This window comes from Cinclus cinclus, chromosome Z (genome assembly GCF_963662255.1).
Source record: "Cinclus cinclus chromosome Z, bCinCin1.1, whole genome shotgun sequence".
Classification (NCBI taxonomy): Eukaryota; Metazoa; Chordata; class Aves; order Passeriformes; family Cinclidae; genus Cinclus; species Cinclus cinclus.
The window spans coordinates 57,091,169-57,110,685 of NC_085084.1; the positions used below are offsets into that span (position 1 = coordinate 57,091,169).

At 36.5% G+C, this 19,517-nt stretch overlaps 1 protein-coding gene across 1 annotated transcript; it reads right to left on the reverse strand.

Moving 5' to 3' along the window:
• Window positions 1-8,607: 8,607 nt before the first annotated feature.
• Window positions 8,608-14,487, reverse strand: MLANA (melan-A). The gene is made up of 4 exons (XM_062513812.1): window positions 14,414-14,487; window positions 11,813-11,909; window positions 9,613-9,714; window positions 8,608-8,676 (listed from the first exon to the last, which is right to left on the reverse strand). Exons 1-4 carry the CDS (start codon window positions 14,485-14,487, stop codon window positions 8,608-8,610), a joined length of 342 nt encoding a protein of 113 aa, XP_062369796.1.
• Window positions 14,488-19,517: the final 5,030 nt, after the last annotated feature.

The following is a 19,517-nucleotide window of genomic DNA, read 5'->3' on the forward strand; positions in this document are numbered from 1 at the left end:
CTCATGTAGGCTGTTCCCTGTAAGCTGCACCTCAAATGAGTTTATGGACTCAAAAACATAAAAAAATAAGATTAATAATGCTGCATCAAACTTAAAGTCCATCTATCCTATTATAATCAACCCCAGCATCACCTAGTCTTTTGAAGCACTCAACAGTAGCATTCTAAACGAGCACAATAACAGGCCTGAATACCCTTTTAGTATCCACTAATCTGTGAGACAGTCTTCCTCACACAGCTGTAATTTCTTTTCAATTTAGTATCTTTCAGTGTACTTCTTGTGATGAAATACACCAATCCTTTCAAGAATTCATGGAAGTATGTAAGCAGACTAATACCATTCACAACATCCAGTGGTTAAGAGTTTGTAAATAAATCTCTTTGGTTTCCAAACCTGGCACCTGCTAGTTTCATTTGATGTAAATATTTGTATTGTAAGATACAATAAGCTTTTGCTCTTTGCTATTTTTCCATGTGGCCTATGTAGACCTTTTCCATGTTGGTTGTCTGTTTTCTAGAATAAAGAGAAATCATGAATTCGGTTATTACTTTCATGGGAGTAATCAGTTGCTGTCATTGCTGTGTATACCTTTTCAATTTTACTGTATCCTTGAGATGTGGTATCAGAAGAGGTTGTGTTCTTAAGGCCCTATGAGCTATTCAGCAGGTGTTGATGATTTTTCTTTCATAATAATTATTTTAATGTTGTGGGTTGATTTCTGGGTATTATTTAGCCTAGTACTAACTTTTTCACAGAAATATCAGTTGTTAACTGGTAGTTAACTTCACATCACTGTCAATTAATCCAATAAATCTATACCACTTGCAGAATATTATAGCTGTAAAAACATGATCTTAAACCAGGTTATTGAAACCACTCTTAAGTCTGGCACTCTCTGTTCCTATTTTTGCCTGATTTATGTGTCCTGAAGATATAAAATGACAAACTGCTGTAATGATTTTCAATGTGATGCTTTTTAAAGCTCATTGTTTTTGTGCATAGGATACAAGATAAAGTCTGTATATGGTCATTTTATACAGATTGGCATCCAGATAAGAATTTTTTAGTTGTTGAAGAGGCCACTTTGTAAATGTGACACAGAGCAATGTTATTTTCAAAACTTTTCCTTGAAACTAAAATGGTATAAATGAAAACTTTAAAATCTTGATAAATCTTGTGTATTTTCTTATTTTCTCAAAATATGGAATTGGCTGGTCAGTAATCATACTTGAATGTCTTGAGTAAACTTTGAAGCCAGGATAGTTCATGGTTTCATATGTGACTGTTCCGGAACTTCTTCAAAAAGTTGATGTTATTACAGTATCTTTATTACAATCTCAGCTGAACTAAACACATTAAATGAAAATGGTATGTAAAAGTAATGCAAAGAAAATATAATTAATTGCTTATATTATTTCTTGAAATTATGTTTGTTACACAGAAGATCTCTTTAAAATATGCATAAATATGATTTCCCACCTTTTGCAGATGAAGCCAATGAAGTTTCATAGCAACATGGAGGAATTGGGAATAGAATCCTTGATCCCCTAACTTCTTCCAGCATCCCATCCATAACTAAAGGTTAGAAACCTAGATTACTGCTTTATCTTCCCCTGTTCTCGCTTTTTACAATGAAGAACATATTTGGAAAATGTAGTTATTTTCAAGAATGTGAGGATCATTGACAAATAGGATTTATAGAAATTAAATAGCACAGGGAAGCAAGATAGTCAAGAAACAACTGTGATTTTTGTGATTGTCTTCCAACTTTAGAACTTAGCATGTCAATGCCGATGTCATAAAAAGAAGACAACGTACTTATTTAATTAGTTGTTCATACTGATTCCATCTCAAGTTAATTAATACACAAGAATTAGTAAAGAAGCATAAAATCAGATTATTTTGGCTGTCAATAGGTTGTTGCCATCTGCTAGAAGCATATACATTGAGATCTGTCCTCGTATCATGTTTTTATTTGTGGAATCATTGCTCGTTCGTTTTTTTTTAATCACATACAGCAGTGAAATTGAGCAACAAAGAGGAAATGATGGCTGGGGATTACTGTGTAGCCACAGGGTGTCTTCCTTATAATAAAGGAAGATTGGTATCATGATGGATTCCATTTACACAATATAAAAAGCAGGTATTTTTACTATTATAATCAATTCTAGCTACTTAGAAGGAGGAATTGCTTGTATCTATTTTTAAAAAACATTGATAATTCATGTTAGCAGCATGCCAATACTAAAATGGTAGTAGTTTGTTTGAGGCTTGTCTGGACAGTTTTAGTTACATGTGTATATATGTATGTGTGTATATATGTATATGTTGTGTTATGTATGCGTTATGCCTTTGAAATGTTGTTCTTGCCAGTAGAGTGCTTTTTGCAATGGGATCATAGTAGAAGAAAAAGTGGGAGAGGCCTGTCTGACGTAATTGCTTCCTCCAAGGCCTAAGAAATTGATGGAAAACCAATACTTTTTTAAAAAGAGAGCCCAAGTCTGAGAGTGACTTTCTTACTTAGGCACATTAAATGCAAGTGATGTGGCTGGTGCAGCAGTCCTGTTCATGTTTTGGCTGCACCTAGGACTGGGTGTTACAGTCACTGTAGTGGCCAGTAGGGAATGCTTAGTGGAAAGAATTAAGAAATAGATCAAGAATGAGTTAATTTTCTCAGTATGTATACACAGCCTCCAACAGTAATTCCAGGGAAATTGTGTGAACTCAGCCTGAGCTTGTCTGTGACATGAAAGGGCAGATTTTGCAGGCAAAGAATAAGGGTACTGGAAAAAATGTGAGCAGTAATTCAGAGAAGCACAGCAGAAAAAGCAGTGATACAAAAACATAAAACTGCTTCTCCATTATAAGAAGTGGTAGGAGAGATGCATGAATCCTGTTAAACAGCAGACGGTTCGAATAAGGAGTTGACTGAAATTGCTGTTGGGGCCAAAATCCAGGAGGTGAAGATCATGTGGGCTGCGTATCCTGGGAATTACAAATGTAAGAAAGACAAGCTTCTTAAATCTGTGTTGATACCAAAAATGTTCAGATTAAGTTTCCTCGAGACAGAGAAACAGGAGTAATTTATAACTAGATAGACATCTGACACCTTCAAATCCTTGCAAGCATTTCTCTACAGGATATTAATGTCAGGGAATATTCACACTTTCCATATGATTTTATTGTTTTAATGAAAACTCTGAAGCAATTCTAAGGCTTTTCTTTTTTATGGCTATCAGATAACAGTCCTAAAATTCCTCCTGCAAACAACTGCAGAATCAAATCTAGCATGGAACTACATCTAAAAAGGGCCACTCTTTTGCTCCAGTGTGAGGGGCAATGAGTTACTTGAGATGTACGTGGTGCTGTGGAGAAATAGAAATCAATTACTTTTGTCAGTCTGAGTGGACAAATTGATAGAACTAGGAAGATGACACCTTTTTCTTAAGAAAATAATTTTCAACAAAAATTAGTCAGATCTTTCCCTGTATAGCTACAAGATGATGGTAAGGTACATTTAAAAAAAAAGAACATGAAGAAGCAAGGCTGCTTTTCTGTGTATGAGAGAACATAGTAAACATGCAGCAGAGAATTCTGTTTCTTCCATCCATAGGTGGAAGCTAATGGAGTTGAAAAGACTACAAAATAGGTATTGAAAGACTGAGGTATTTATGTTAGGCCATCACTCTTTGTTTTGTACTGATTGGAACTCATGTGATATATCTCTCAGGAAAGGAACAAATAAAGCATTAGATCTGTACATCTAATTGAGGCTATACTGAAATGGTTTAGACATGTGAAGGCACATGTACTTCTTAAGGACTGTTCAGATCTTCACCCATGTGAATCCATCAAGACTGGAGTTTGCAGCTGTCCCATGTGAAGAGCTTTCTGGGGAGACAAGGAAGAGGCAGTAACTGTGACATTTAATGTCAATAGTACTTGTGATCTTTAATGTCAATAGTGTTGCCACAATGGATTATACATTCTGCCCTTTTTTCTCTAGTTAAATAGGGCCCAGTAGTCTCTGGTTCGTTTCTGGATAAATAAATGTCATAGAATCACAAAAGCAGAGAATGGGTCATGTTGGAAGGGACTTCAGCAGGTGACCTGGTCCAGTCTCCCTGCCAAAGCAGGATCACCCCAGAGCACATTGCACAGGATTGCTCCAGATGATTCTTGAATATTTCCAGTGAGGGAGACTCCGCAACCTCTCTGGGCAACCTGTTCCAGTGTGAGAGATGTGATCCAGTGGGAATTGAGAGATGGTTCATAGTGGATATGGATGAAATAGATGAGCCTTTCTTCTTCATACTGCTGTGAGCACAGTACAGTTAGGAACACCACTGTCCCCAAAAGTGTAGTCTTTTGTATTTGCACAAGAGTAGAATCTACGTGGACAAAACATCTAGAAGAGTTAGATTTTGGTAGCAAGGGAAGCAATAGTTCATTCTGTTCATTAGAAATCTAAGGCTGCTGCCTTTAAGCCAAGGATTTTTTTGTATAAAGGAAGTAAAGTATAAAGTTGAGGTTCTCTAAGGATGCAATATGTGGAGGGTCAAACCCAAAAAGTGCACAAGTGCTGGATTTTAGCTGGCAGCACATGTGTAGATAATACATGTAGATAGCTTTTTAAGCTTTATATTGCTGCTAGTTTACTGGTTTTACTGCATATAAAATTCAGTGCAGATCTGTGTCCAAAAGACAACACTGGAAAATTTCAAGTACTTTTCAGTCCTAATGGGCAATAAAATGTTTAATAAAATGACATGAACACACAACGATCTTTCAACCTTGTTGTACAGTTTAATACGCAGTTAACAGAAAAGTACAAGTGCATAAGTGCTACTTCTCCAAAGACAAAGAAACTTGTTAACCCTTTTCTTTACATGAGAAGTGAAAAGAAGTTTGCTTTTAAAGGCAAAGAATGTGCTCTTATGTCATGTGAGTACATGGACATAACACCAACAAAGTAATAGATATTCTACCAATATTAGACATAAATATGAATCAAAGTATTTAACTGAAAAATTACAAGCAATATGGCTAATACTAATGCAGTTCTTAGGGCTAAGATAATATACATACATCCCCAGTTGTAGCAGAAGTTAAGCCAAAGGACCTTGCTGAGGTGAATGTCACTGGATTCTAGCAAACAGCTGCAAAGGCCAGTCATTTACACAAGACTAGTGAGACTCTAAAAAGGCAAGTGCTTCCTGTGGAAAGTTTCTTTTATGATAACTTTCTGTCACGTATAGACTATACCCTTTGGCTCTTGGCTCCAGAGAGTGTTTTGCTGCATGGTGCAGTATGCCAGGAAGATTGAACTCATCAGAACTTGCTACATTTTACCTTTGTTCAATAGTTTTGAAGGCTCCATTAAGGCTTGTAACTGGATTAAAAAGTAGATGATCCAATAGGTTCATACCAGGAAACCAAACACGGAGTGTAACTGCTGTTGCCATTCTAATTTACCAATCTGACCAAAACACACTATATCAGCAGGGCATCTGTTTTTGAAGTATTTGTTGCATCTATGTAAGGGTTCCATGCATAGTTATGGAGAAATTCCTACGATTCTCTTTTTCAGATAAGCTTTAGTAACTGTGTGTCTGCTGCTCTGAAAGTGCAGATAAGCAGCAAGCAGAGCTTCATTCTCCAGCTATGATTAGCCACCTCTTCATCAGCATCCTGGGGAAAAGCTCAAATTGCCCATGAATTTCTTCATTAGCTTTTTTGATGGAAGAAAATGAAGCACAAATATCATGTTTGTTCAAAATTATTGTTGTAATACAAGGCATCTGATAGCAACCTGATTGTAAAGAGGGTAAAAACCAGAGCAGAATGTCTTTGACTTCTGCATCCTCTCTATTACATACATGACCAAACTAAAGAAATTATGAATCTAAATTTTGGTGGCCATTTGCTACTCTGGAGTCATATAACTGTCTAATCAGAAAGACTTTCCAGGAAGGTTGAACACTCTCTACTATGTTCACTGTGTATGGTAATTAAAACATTTCTGTGCATTTCTCTTTAAAGAAAGAGATGTCCTGGAATGTTTTAACTAGTCTTTGGTAAAGTGCAGTGTTATTCAGTGTAATGCAGAAAGTATCAGTTCTTATATCATGCAGCTTTGGCAATTATAGGTCTCTTACTTTCACGGTATGACCTGCCTTTTACCAGTGTTTGTTTTTTTTGTTTGTTGTTTTTTTGGTTTGGTTTGGTTTGGTTTTTTTTGGTTTTTTTTTGTTTGTTTGTTTGTTTTTTGTTGTTTGTTTGTTTGTTTTGTTTGTTTTGCTTTTGTGTTTTTTTTAAATGAGTCAGCAGCCAGACTCTGCCATATAGAGTCTGGGTGTAGTGTCTGGGTATAGAGCCAGATTTGAAAAATGCAAGTTAGAATGGCATCCAGCATGAGTGATGAACTTTACAACTATCTGAATTCTTTGTGAAGCTCTATTTCATGCTCTTATTTTAATGTGCTTAAACCTGAGACCACTGTCTCACTGTGTCTATAAAGTAAAAATACTGCTTTCACCAGGAGAAAAAAGAGAGACTTTCTGAAAACTAGAGATAGGTTTCCCAGAGGGCTTATCTGTCCTTTAATTATCTATAAATTCAGCTGGAAGTTTAATTGTTCCAGTTCTGTCTGCTAAGGAATGTTAACAGTTTGGCCTTATATATTTCCACAAAGAAATTAATATTTCTACTTCATCAGTGTTACCTTCCTCATGAGTTTTTGCAACATCTGGTAATGTATTTAATTCTGACACTACTAAAAATGTGTGCCACCATGTAAAGATTTTTGAACTCTAAGCACTTCACTTCTTCATAGTAGATAATCTCTATTAATTTTTAATTGATTTTTTTTCTCCGACCTGAGTAAATGAGTGTGTATGTCAGGTCTGTTCCCCTGTAGCACTACACAGTCTTTTGAAAGGATGCTGCCCTAGAGTAGAGAAATGCAGAGTGCTGAGTTGCTGAAGATAGCCCCAAGCTTTAACTTACCAGACCTGCAAGAAAATTGTGTTCTGTATCTCTAGTGCTTACTAGCTATAAGATGGCATTTTTATGTTTTCCTGCTAGATAATTCCACATTTTTTCATCACAGGCAGATATTGGAAATTACACAGGTAAGACAGTTTTTTAGGTTAAAATACATCTCTTAAGTTTCTAAATAAAGATATCAACTACATTTATAAAGACATATGGGTGGATTATAACCTTTTACAGCAATTATTGATATTTTTTACCTTCCAACAATTTTACTAATCTATATAAACACTTTTCTTACAAAAGAAACATTTAAAAAAACCTGTCTTAATATTTATCAACATATAAGGAGTTTTTATGTTATACAAGTAACTGTGCCTTATGTTGAAAACTTTTTTTGTTTTAAGATGTTTGTATTTGCATATCTGATGACAAAGAACTAGATTCTTTACTTATCGCAGTTAATTGCTTTACAAAATCAGTTTTCTTCTGTAACTACTTTTGATTTTAATGAACATTGTACTGTTTTAGCTGCCTCCTGCTGTGAGATACCAGGCCTTGTGTACAAATTTATTGTTCTGCATATAATGTTAAGTAGTAATCTGGCAAGCAAGCAATAACAAAAAGGCTGAGTAAACAATAGCTATCAAATATATGTAGCAAATTTATACATATCTTCATTTTTTATTACTGCTAGTGTTCTGGCAAGCTGGGAAAATTAACATCTAGGAGTCTGCTGTCTTCTGTATTCTTCAAGAAACATGGTTTTCATGCATTTTCTTATGTAGTGGTGTCATATTAGAAAGAAATGACATGTAAATTGTTATATTTACAAAGTTTGTTTGCTCTCTTACGTGTTTGCCACAAGGAAACAAAAGGTGATGTCATTAAATCCATTCACAGTATCAAATAGTATGAACTCCAAGCAGAAATTCCTAGATTGCCTAGACTGATCATGTTTTATAAGGAATTAACTCATTACAGGTACATAAACAAGTGATGTGAAATAAAAGTGTGTTGTAAAACATAGCCACTTTTTGGAAGTTAATTTTAAAACTGCTGGTGAGGAAAACAGTCTGTAAGAGGACATATAGTCAAAGGGTTTGTTTCATTTTGTGACGGATTCTTTTACATCACATTCTAAGGAATAGATGGGGGTTTTTGTTTTTGTTTTTGGTGTGGTTTTTTTTGTGTGTGTATTTTTTTTTTTTTGGTTGGTTGGTTTTCGGGGGGGGTTGGGTTTAATATTTTTTAAAGAAAGGGAAACTAAATGAGAAAGATGAAAAAAAAGGTTCCATCACTTTTTACTCTGATAATGAGTAGTGTGTGACTACAGATGTATGTAGACCTATGAAGGATTCAGGATGACCTTAATGTATTAATCTGACTGCAAGAAGTGAAAAGCTTCAAACAAAAGCACATTCAGATTCATTAAGGCATTTCAAGGACCAGTTCTCTAAGTTAAGCGGGAATAGTTTTCAGCAACTGCTAATGAAAACATCTTGTTTTCTTTTGTATGATTTTAGCTTTAAGAAAGTTAAGCATATACAGGAAATAAAGAGTGAGCATGAAGAAATGGAATCAAGTATTTTTAGGGTTTCAAATTTCATGTTATCATGGTGAATAAGGTGGTGGTGACAGATCTGCAGCAATTTTGTCATAAGCTGGTGGAGCATCAGGTACCTGTGGTAAGGAAAGTGGGTGTGAAAGATCAAAAAAAAAATCCCAATTGAGATACAAGAAAAAATTACGAGAAAATGACGTTAAACACACAGCAAACTATTTACCATCATATTAAATACAGTTCTATGACTTAAAAAAGCTGTGCTCATTAATTTTGTCTCTTTTAAGGTTACTCTTTTGGTAGTATGTTTTCTGGTTTTTGCATCAGATTCACTTTATTGCTATTGTTCATCCAAATAGAGAATTTTCAGTGTTAGAAAGGCAGGAATATTTTTCTTATATATATGGGATGTTTTTAGATTGGTAATTCAGACAAATATTGAAGCTTTTCTTTAGGAGTCTTGATGCAGGCATCTTGTCTTATTTCTAGTGTTAAAAATATGAGCAGGTTATTTAAAATTGTTTGAAGTTAGCCTCTTCTCGATTCTAAAGCAATTTAAACACTCCCATTTGTATATACTTATCAATTAATTTACCTTTTTGAAAAGTGAAAGTTTAAATGTTCATCTGTCCATAATGACTCAAGACCTAACCCACTGAAGTTCTAAACTGTTCCCTGATTAATTCTTGTCAGAGTATAGTATACCAGACACAATCCATTTGTTGTTTGTCAGAGTAGCAGAAAATCAATTAGGGAAATTTTTGGGGTTTTTCAGTATATTTCAGCATTCAGTTGTTGCATCATTCTAATAGATTGCAAAATGATCATACAATTTAAGAATAAATGTAAATTGAAGACAACTTTTAGAATAAGCATTCTAAATAGTAGATGATTTTTTTTTTAATTTTTCACAGTACAAATTTTTCCAAATCCTACTAAGTTGATATTGAGGCATGAGAGAATACACTAAGGGAAAAACCATCACATGCCTGTTTAACAGTATTATCTCACCATGTCTTACTCAGTTTTAAGTGAGATCTTGAGTTGCAACTTACCACAGAATTAAAGTCTCTGTAATCCTGCAGAGCCATTTTGCAGTCCAGTATTTCTCCCTCACCTACCATGTTTCGAATTGTGCTCACACTAGAGCTTTTGCTCTGTGACAGATCATAAAGAAATATTGGGAAGGTGAAAGCAAGAAGAGACTGTGAAGTTGCAGCAAAATTTTACAGCACATATACAGCATGTATTAGGATCTGGGATTAGACACAATGCAAGTAAGAAAGATACCTAACACTTTTTGCTGTCTCTGCTGAGACATATGCTCCATCTCCTATGTGATCCAATTATATTGCCAGAAAAATAAGTATCACATTTTTTAGCTTCCAGACTGATGCAGGAACTGACATCTCATGTACCCGAATGCCTCCTGGCTTTTTATGCCACCCATTTCTTTCTTTAATCCCCAACCTTTTTGTTTTCCATTTTTGCAACATTTCTTTTGTATACATTCTGTACCAGTTCTCCCCTAGCCAAAAATAGCAAAAAAAAAAATTATTTTCAAAACCAGAAAGTAGCAATCTGTGATGAGAAGGAATACAAAAACAGATTATGCTCTTTTTTTGCCAGGATATACAAACCAGGGATTTGATTTGATTTTTGAAGGATTTTTTTTTGAGTATTGCCTATATTTTTGCAACATTTCACTATGAAAGTTGAGGTTTTAGGTATTCTGCTACTTGCTATGCATATTGGATAGATAGCTGAATAATTGGATAGAAAGAGAATGGGACAAAGTTACCAGAAACAGCAAGGAAATGGATTTGCTGACTTAGATGAGTGCTTTGCTGGATTTTTTATTCTCAAATAGTTATTTATATCTTCTTCAAAATATGAGGATAACTAAAAGATAACTGTAAAACATATACTTGGATTAAGCTTTGTCCTGGTTTCAGCTGGAATAGAGTTAATTTTCTTTTAAACAGCTGGTACAGTGCTTTGTTTTGTATTCATTATGAGACTAATGCTGATAACACAATGATGATTTGGTTTTTGTTCAGTAGTTCTTGCTCTAAGTCAAGGACTTTTCAGTGGCTCATGCTCTGCCACAGAGCAGGTGCACAAGAAAGTGGGACAGCTCATGGCTGGGACTCCTGACCTGGACTAGCCAAAGGGATATTCCACACCAGAGAACATCATGCTCAGTATATAAATAAGGGATTTGGCAGGGAGGGGCTGATTGCTGCCCAGGAATGAGATGGCATGAGTTGGGGATGGTGAGAAACTGTATTGGACATCACTTGGTCCTTTGGGGTTTTACTCCTCTCTTTCTCTTCTTTTCATTATTATGATTAGTAGTAGTAGATGGTTCAATTTTGGTTCAATTATTGACCTGTTCTTATATCAACCCACCTTTTCTTTCCAATTCCCATCCACACCAGGGTGGCGCAAGGAGTAAGTGTCTACATAGTGATTAATTGCAGTCTGGGCTTGAACTATAATAAGCTTTCACTTTAAAGAATTAAAAAAATATCTCCCCTTCCATAGGAGAGGGAGCAAAACTTCAAAAATAAAGCTTTGGGACTTCTAACAACAGATGATACGAGAAGGATTGTACCTTTTTAAAAACTTTTTCAAAGAAGACACAAATGAAAATATTTTTAAGGTAAAACAAAAGAAAACAAAAATTTTAGAATTTTTGAAATTTTAGAAAATTTTTGCTTTTAGAAAACAAATCTCAAACCTGTCCCACTTTTTTTTATAAATCTTAAAATTGCAAGTCAGATTTTATATGGATGAATCATACATCCACCCCTATGTGAGCATATTTACCTACTTGTAACATTTATTTTTCTTCTCTGCTTCCTAGGTTTACTCTAATCATATCTGTCCTTATTTAGGGGTAAATCTTATGAACAGTGAATATATTACATTTTTATTAAATGAAAGGATACAGAAGAATTTAGAATTCTTCCTAAAAATAATTTTTTTACTGATGTGATGCACAAAGTTGGGCAACTGTTTTCATGTCCCTTTGCTTTGGTTCCTCTTACCCCTTTGTCTGACTTGAAAGTTCTTCTGGACAGGTTGTGTTTCATATTGAGTGGTTTTGTCTATGACATGTGTCAGTGCAAATACTGCCTGAGATAATGAGGTCCTGTTACAGATTTGATGTTCTCTGCATTAATGTCATGCAAATCAAGGAAATATGTTGTCAAAATAATAGCATGAGAGAAGATGAGCTGCCACACTTACCCGCAGACTTTTGTAGCCACTACGTCTTCTGTAATACCAGCAGCCAAAAGCAAGTAAAATTGCCAGCACCAAAATGAAAAGTCCAATACCCAGAGCTCTGTTGGGGAAGCAAAACAAAATAATTTGCACCACAACTACATGCATCCTCCTAGGAGCAAGAATGGTTAGACCAAAAGTTTGTGTCAGCTTCCTTTTATCAGAGGAAGGCATGGAGCAGAATTTACCTCAGAAAATCGAAAACATATCAATAACTTTAGCCAGTTTCTGTAGATTTATCTGATACATAATTTCTCTATTAAGTTCTTAAACATTTTAAAAATAAATTGCTTTGAAAATAATTATTTTCCAGTGACTAGTGATTCCAAAAACATATCTGTCTGTAAATCTAGCAAATCATAGTATTGTGATACTGGAAATGAATGTGAAATAAATGCCACATCTGTAATGATGCAGTTCATGTTTGTTTGCTACATTTCTGTAGGCAGCAAGTATTTAAAATGCATCCTGATTGCATCATATTGCAACAATTTCTAATGATGGAAGGTGTTTTGATACATAAAACACATTACAGCCTTAAAACATGACTAAGAAACTTTGAATTATTCATAAAGAGTTCTATAAGGATTTAGTTCTTGCATGACATACTAGGCACAGTTTTGGTGTCACTGGGTCATTTTAGGGAAAATATGGTTTCCAAACTGTGCTGTAAAACATCCTTCCCACTGCTCACTGGGGACTTGCCAGAAGCAGCACAGTTCCACTTTGTGTCAAAAAGCAAACTGACAAAGTAATTTCAAATTTCTTAGTCACAAAACCCCTTCCTTTAGTGTTAATATCCTCCCTGTTGAGACATATTGAATTCATTCCCCATTTTTTTTGTTCTTTGCCTGTTCAGGAACAGAAGAATATGTGAAATTATTAAAGGGAAAAGAGTATGGGGGAAAAAAATACTGTGTGAATCAGGATAAAATCATTCTAACATAATTCTGTATACCTTATGCCTAGTTGTCTTGTAGTAATTACCCCAGGCTTTTCCATAGGTTTGAGTAGTGGTGCATGTGACTTATCAGAGAGTCTTTATATCTTTATTTCCTGTCATTTTCCCTGACCTCAAGTCTCATGAAGGAGTATTTCCTTGTGAACTACAAAGCCTGAAAGGAGATGCAAGCAGATTTGTGTGGCAGGCCAAGCTGCCTTTTTGTCTGAACTTCCTCTGTGCTATTTGAACCCCCTTGGAGACAAAGGGATTTTTTTTTCCAAGTATGTGGATCTTGTAAGTTGCTCCTTGCCCCTTGAAGACTTTGTGCGGCTTGCAGACCTGTTTAACTCAAGAACAGAGCTCACAGCAGTCACTTTCTGATGCCACTGAAGTTGTGAGGTGGCTCCACTGGTTTTGCTGTTCTTGCTAGCAGAGCTGAAACTTGGAGGGACTACTTCTCCAGGCAGCTGGTGCCCTCTCTACATTTTTAGACATGTGGTTTGTTGTATTTTATGTTGTTTTAGCCATCCACGAGCTTGTACACCCCCAGAATGTATTTCATTTCTGGAGCTGATACTTCTGACTGTACATTTGCCATCTAATTCCTTCCCTAACTACTCAGAGGCTAGTAAAGAAAGTGTGTATACAATTTCTTGGAATTCCAGTTAAAGCTGAAGTTGTGCTGCTAGGAATCTAGGCTCATATCAAGAATATTTCTGGTTCTGGAAGGAGATTGTCACTTTTGCATATCTAAAAAAGCTACTTACAATTGCAGCTACTAGAATTCACAGCAGAGAGAGGGGAGCATGCCTACTAGCCATATTTTTTTAGTGGTGGTAGCTTTTTTTTTTGTTATTTTTTGGTTGGTTGTTTTAAGAACTGAGCTGCTTTGGATGGACTATTAGAGAGCTTTTTCGTTTGTTTGTTTATTCTTTTTGTCAGGACTGATGGAGGAGCTAGTATCTCACAGAATGAGTGTTTGCAACAAGTCATTAAGTTTGGACTCATTTGTAACAAGTCAGTAAGCCACTACCTAGCAGCACAATTCACTTCCAGATATGCCAAGCACACTGGAATTACTTGTTTTATGTAATAAATCATCACCATTTGGGTGGTGTCTCTAATAATCCCAGCCCAAACATATTTTATTATAATTCAAAGATAAAAAACACTTGCTAGAAACAATGTGGGAGTCACAGTTGTATGGCATCTTATGCTTTTTTAAAAACCTTTTTTCTGGGGGGTTTGCCTCATTCTTTAGGGTGAGACAATGTCCCTTTGAGGTTCCAAAGAGAGGTCTGTGAATCTAGAGATTTAGTATACAGATCACCTTGTAACAGCCTCAAAAGTAAATTCTAAATAAGCCTCAATAAACCTGGTAAAGGCTAATGACTTCTGATCATATGATTAACTCTAGATTCTTGAATTCTGCAATTCTGATTTTTCTTAACATTGAGGGCTAGGATTGCACTGTGACAAACGTTAGAGAGAACTGTAAGATTGTTAAAAGGTACCCCATCTATATACAACAGTGACTTTTTTTGATACAATTGTCTGTTTTTCTTTCAATGCAAATTCTTTTACCAATTTACATGCTAACATAGGTTTTGATTTGTGCTTACTCCTCTGCTGCAAAATAGATGTGTCCTTTCCCTCTAAAATAGTTGCCATCCAGGTGGTTATTTCTTCTGGGCATCTTGTGGGGTTGGTCTTGCTTAAACCTACAGGGTAGAAGCACAGTGTATCAGTGTGATTAATAATTCATTACCTTTAAAGCATATTTTCAGCTTCTTTGTTTTGATGGGAGCATTTTAGAGAGGAAGGATAATCCGATATCTTCAGAATCAAGTAGATCAATATACACATGCAACTGTCCCAATTTAAGATAAAGCTCAAGACCATAACTATAATCTATATATTAGTATCAGCACTGATATCAAGGTGTTTGCAACTGAGTGTAACAGAGATTGCAGAATTTGATGTGATCTGCTTAGGCACCAAGTGATGGCAGGCTTCTGAAGCAAAACATAGAATATAGAGAAAAAGGCAATCTACCTGCACAAGAAAAACTATGGAGAAGAAAAATATTGTTCTTACAAATAGGTTTTTTTTTCTATTTTGCTATTCCCTGTAAACACTCAGGTTTTCAGTCACTGGAGACTCAGATATCTGTTGAATTTCAGATGGGAATACTGATTTATGTCTGCTGACTATCTAAACTCAGATGTGTAAGGAATTTATATTACAATCTTTATTCCCAGTCTTACAGTCATAATCATAACTGTCTGAACAGTTACAAATCTATTCAGTCAAATAGAGTAAAGAAAAAAGTCCACATGTAATCATGTTTCTGTAATGTGAAGAGCATAACAACAGATCCTAATTGATAGCATCCCACTAAATCTACCTACCCTAAACAGGTAAATTATAAAACACAATTACTTTATTGAAGAGAATTCTGGCCAAGGAAAGAAAACATTTTGAGTTCACTTAGAGACAGTGAAGCCTCTTCTAAAGCATAATTTTTAAGCAAAGCTGAAAATTTTCTGTAAAACAAAAAAAATTATAAATCTTACCTCCTTTAGACCTGTATTCTGTCTGTTAACTGAAGGTATATGCAGCTTTCTTTGACTTGGTCTGTTTTTTTTCTCCTTTGGTCTGTCCTCTTATGACTATCACGAGTTTAAATTCCTTTCAGTACAGCTTCTGAATGCATTAATTAGCATGAAAGGGGCAAGGAGACAAGTTCTCATTTTCTTCTGGATCCTTCCCTCTTAAGAAGCAGCAGAAAAATCTGTTATTTCTTGATTAATTACATGTGCTGTGAAAGACAGCCCAACACCTTCTTACCTGACCAATAAATACAAGCTCCTAGAGTGGATAGACTGTTTCTAGATGCAAACATGTTTTGATCGAAGGCTGCTTATTTTGTTAGAGGACTGGTATTTTTGCATGTATTTACTATAGCTTTGTTTATGCACACTTTTTGCACCGTTTTAACACTGTGCAAACTGCATTGTGCAACTAGTTGCAACAGTTCAAACAACAGTGTGCAAACACTGTGCTAACTAGTATATGTTTTATATATATATATATATATATATATATATATATATAATTACCCTGTGACAGAAGTGTCTTATATTAGGGTAAATACAGTTTAATTCTGTACTGAAGAGTAAATACTGCAACAAAAGAGGGTCTGTCCCATGGGTGGCAGAGCTAATGAAGCCTGGCCTTTGCCTGTGCTAACACTGTAGTAATTCCATTAACAAGGTCAGGCAAGAAATCGCAGTCCGTGATTGATTCAGAGGTCTGGGTTCTGTGATACACCAGAAGTTAGTTACTGCCAAAAGAGCAAGCAGATAAGAGAACCATGTTCTGCTTCTCATTTGTCTTAATGAATCATTAATCTGAGCCTCTCTGGCCCTCTCCAGATTTTTTTCAGTTTGAAGGATTAAACACTTGTAAGTTTTCACTTTGAAGCTGTGCACTGGGCTCTAAATATGGTGAAAATGGCTGACAGATTCAAAAGAAAATAAGAAAGATCAGATAATGTGAGTGACCAACATCCATTTCGTTAGGAAGTCAGATTAAAAGTATTAACATCAACATTTTTTAACTAATGTGGGGCTGCTTCTGTATTTTTACTAATTACAGTAAAAATCTGACCTGTCTTTATATATTTTTCCATGGAAGTGCCTAGTGATCAGACCAGAGGCAGTGAGTGGTCTGAAACACAGGCTCTGTTCTCTGAACATCAGGAAACCTGTTCTTCTGTGAGGGTGACTGTGCAGTGGCACAAGCTGCCCAGAGAGTTTGTTGAGTCTCCCCCACTGGAGATCTGCAAAAGCCATCTGGACACAGTCATGGGCATCCAGCTCCAAGCAACTCTCCTGCAGCAGGGGGTTTGACAGCAGGACCCCTAGAGGTGCCTTCCAAACTCATTCTGTGATTAGTGCCAGAAGGATCTAGTTGGTTTTGCTAGACCCATTAAAGTTTGAAGCAGCTCAGTTTTTGCAAAGGGGAAAATAAAGAGTACAGGAAGAATGAGCACTGAGGAGTATAAACTTGCTAATTTGGGCAAGTTAACCCAGAGGAACTCAGTAGGAATTTCAAAGGTAAAAGAGGTGCAGGGAAGCTTCTGTAAATATCCATGTGTGTAAAACTGTAAGCGGACACTATCACAGTCTCTCAAGTTCCCATGAAACATGCCAGGCCTTGTGCACTCTGAAAATGTTGTAAAGTTCCTTATCAGATCATGCATTTTCCTGAAGAAAATCTTCCCTTCTGGAAGAGGATGATAACTGAAGGGCACTGCTTGATCTTGTGAGAATCAAAACACTAATAAAGTTCATGTGATTTCTTCATGTAGCAAAACCAGTCTCTGACCCTTACTTGTCTCAAGTGATTTGCGGGGTAAAATGTCAACTGCTTGAATATTATGTGTTCTGAATTAATCTCTTGTTAATAGTATAACAAGAAAGGGAAAAAAAACCCCAACTTTTTCATGGATCTGCGTTGCGATCTGGAACGTAAGTGCAGAATGCTTCTGTTGAGGAGTTGGATGGATGAGGAGGTGAAACACCATATCCCAAACTTCTGATCCCAAACTTTTTACAAAATCTTATTTCTATGATGTAGCGCTGCTAACTCCATCAGTGTAAAGTCACTGGCATTGACATATGAATTCCAAAGGTGTTACCTTTTCAAAGACAACTTTTCAGAAGAGGATGAAAGAGGAGTCCTTTGGAGAAATCCCACAGTAACGCAGTTTTTTCTGACAGCCAAACGTGTGGCAAATCCAGGACATGGATAAATCTTAGTGAAAGGTGGGAAGTGAATGCTTCTGGTGTAACTGAAATAACAGGCCAGACCTTTAAAAAAAGAATAGCTGCTGGTTGGTTTTGTGCTGTTGACATTATGGTTCCATCTTTCTAGGACAAGATCCTGGGCTTTTTATTAATTTACTTCACTTGATAGTTCTTTGATATTTGAGACTTCTTACAGCACCCAGAGCAAAGAAACACAAGTACCTTGACACCTGATTTAGTAAAGACTTTAGTTTTGAGTTTTATGGGAAATGCAGTGGAAACTCACAGATATTTCACTGCTAAATCTACATTACCAGTAGCACAGTAAGAGAAAATAAGGAATTATATCCCTTTCAGTTTGTCTTGAGGATCCTTGTCTCTCCATGGTTTGGGGACTTATGTTGAAGGAGGTACTGTCAGTTGAAGAGTTCCACAATAGGCCAGATTTGAAGCTTTTTGAAAAGAAGTTATTCCTCAAGTTGCTCCTACCTTGACTGCAGGCCCCTCCAGGGAGCAACATGTCCTATAGACTGCCTTGCACAAGCACAATAAATATGTTCATCCTGAAAGCCTGGTTCATGACGGAAACTTCCTCCTCAAGTAATTTCCAAATGAAGCTGTCATCCCTCTGCTCCATCTCTGAATCTTAACACTAAAAAAAGAACGGTAGTCTTTATCTTGTAGAAGCTGTGCCAAGAGGATGCCATGATTACAGTGGCACCTTTATTACTCCACCATGTTTTTGAACATCTTTCTAACAGTTTTCTTTCACTTCTACTTTGTCTGTGTTAAACTGGAGGTTCTGAGCTCAGGGAATTGTTCAGGTTTATGTGACTTTCTCCATGAGAGTAGGATGATCAACCATGGATGAAAAGTGTTTGGATGCAGTTGGCTGCTGTCATGGTGAGGTTGAGTTATGACTTCCCTTGTGTGTAATTTCAGGAGGCCATACCTGGCTTCAAGAGAATGGCAGTGCTTTCTAAAGCCTCACAATCCTGTTTCCACCAGTAATTTGCTAACTGTTCTGGAGTAAGAAACTCCTTACATGTGGGCTGCTGATCTAGGCCTCTGAGGCTATCTCTCAAAGAAAATTAGTATAGTCAACAGTGACTACATTCTTAGAACTTGTATCAAGGAGTCCTTTGCAATAGGTTGCTCAGGGACGTGGTAGTGTCACCATCCCTGAAGATGTTTTAGAAGTGTGTGGACTTTGCACTGGGTGATGTAGTTTGGATTTAGAGGTGACAGTGGCAGTGCTGGGTGGATGATTGGACTTGATCTTAAAGGTCTTACCCAAATTTGATGAAAGTAATCCCTGTAGTAATAGTCCAGTGAAATTTAACTTGAAATATTTTACTTCAGCTGTAGCTGAAGTAAAAGCAGTTTCAAAATACAAACACTCAGTACTTGAACTCTGAATGTGAAGAGAGCCAGACTACAGGGAGTTAGTGAGCAAACTACCCTGGGAAAATGCTTCCACAGGTGCTGGGGTCTGTCAGGGCTGGTCACATTTTAAGCACCATCTTCTAAGGACACAGGAGGAGACAATTCCACAATGTCGAGCAGGTGAGGCAGAGGATGGCTTGGCTGAGCAGGAATCTTTTTTGGGAGGTAGAACAAAAAAGGAAGGGGTAGGCTCAGCAGAAGCAAGGTCAGGTGATGTGGGAGGAACACAGACATGCTGCTCACCACTGCAGGGAGAAAATCTGTCAGGCTGAAGCTCAGCTGGAGTTGAAGCTGGCCGCAATTGAGGAGGACAATAAAAGGAGCTTTTTTGAAATAATATCAGCCTGTTGCAGGATAAGGATGGTCACCTCACAAATAGGGACATGGACAAGAAAGAGATGTTTAATGCTTTCTTTGCCTCTACTTTCAACACCAATAAGGGACTAAGGGGACTCCACTGCCTGGA

Coding starts and splice junctions, on each gene's coding strand:
- MLANA (XM_062513812.1), bottom strand. CDS start 14,487: ATGCCCAGAAGAAATAACCACCTGGATGGCAACTATTTTAGAGGGAAA. Junction 11,910..14,413: donor ATCTATTTTGCAGCAGAGGA/GTAAGCACAAAT, acceptor CTTCCCCAACAG/AGCTCTGGGTATTGGACTTT. Junction 9,715..11,812: donor GTGGCTACAAAAGTCTGCGG/GTAAGTGTGGCA, acceptor GATCTGTCACAG/AGCAAAAGCTCTAGTGTGAG.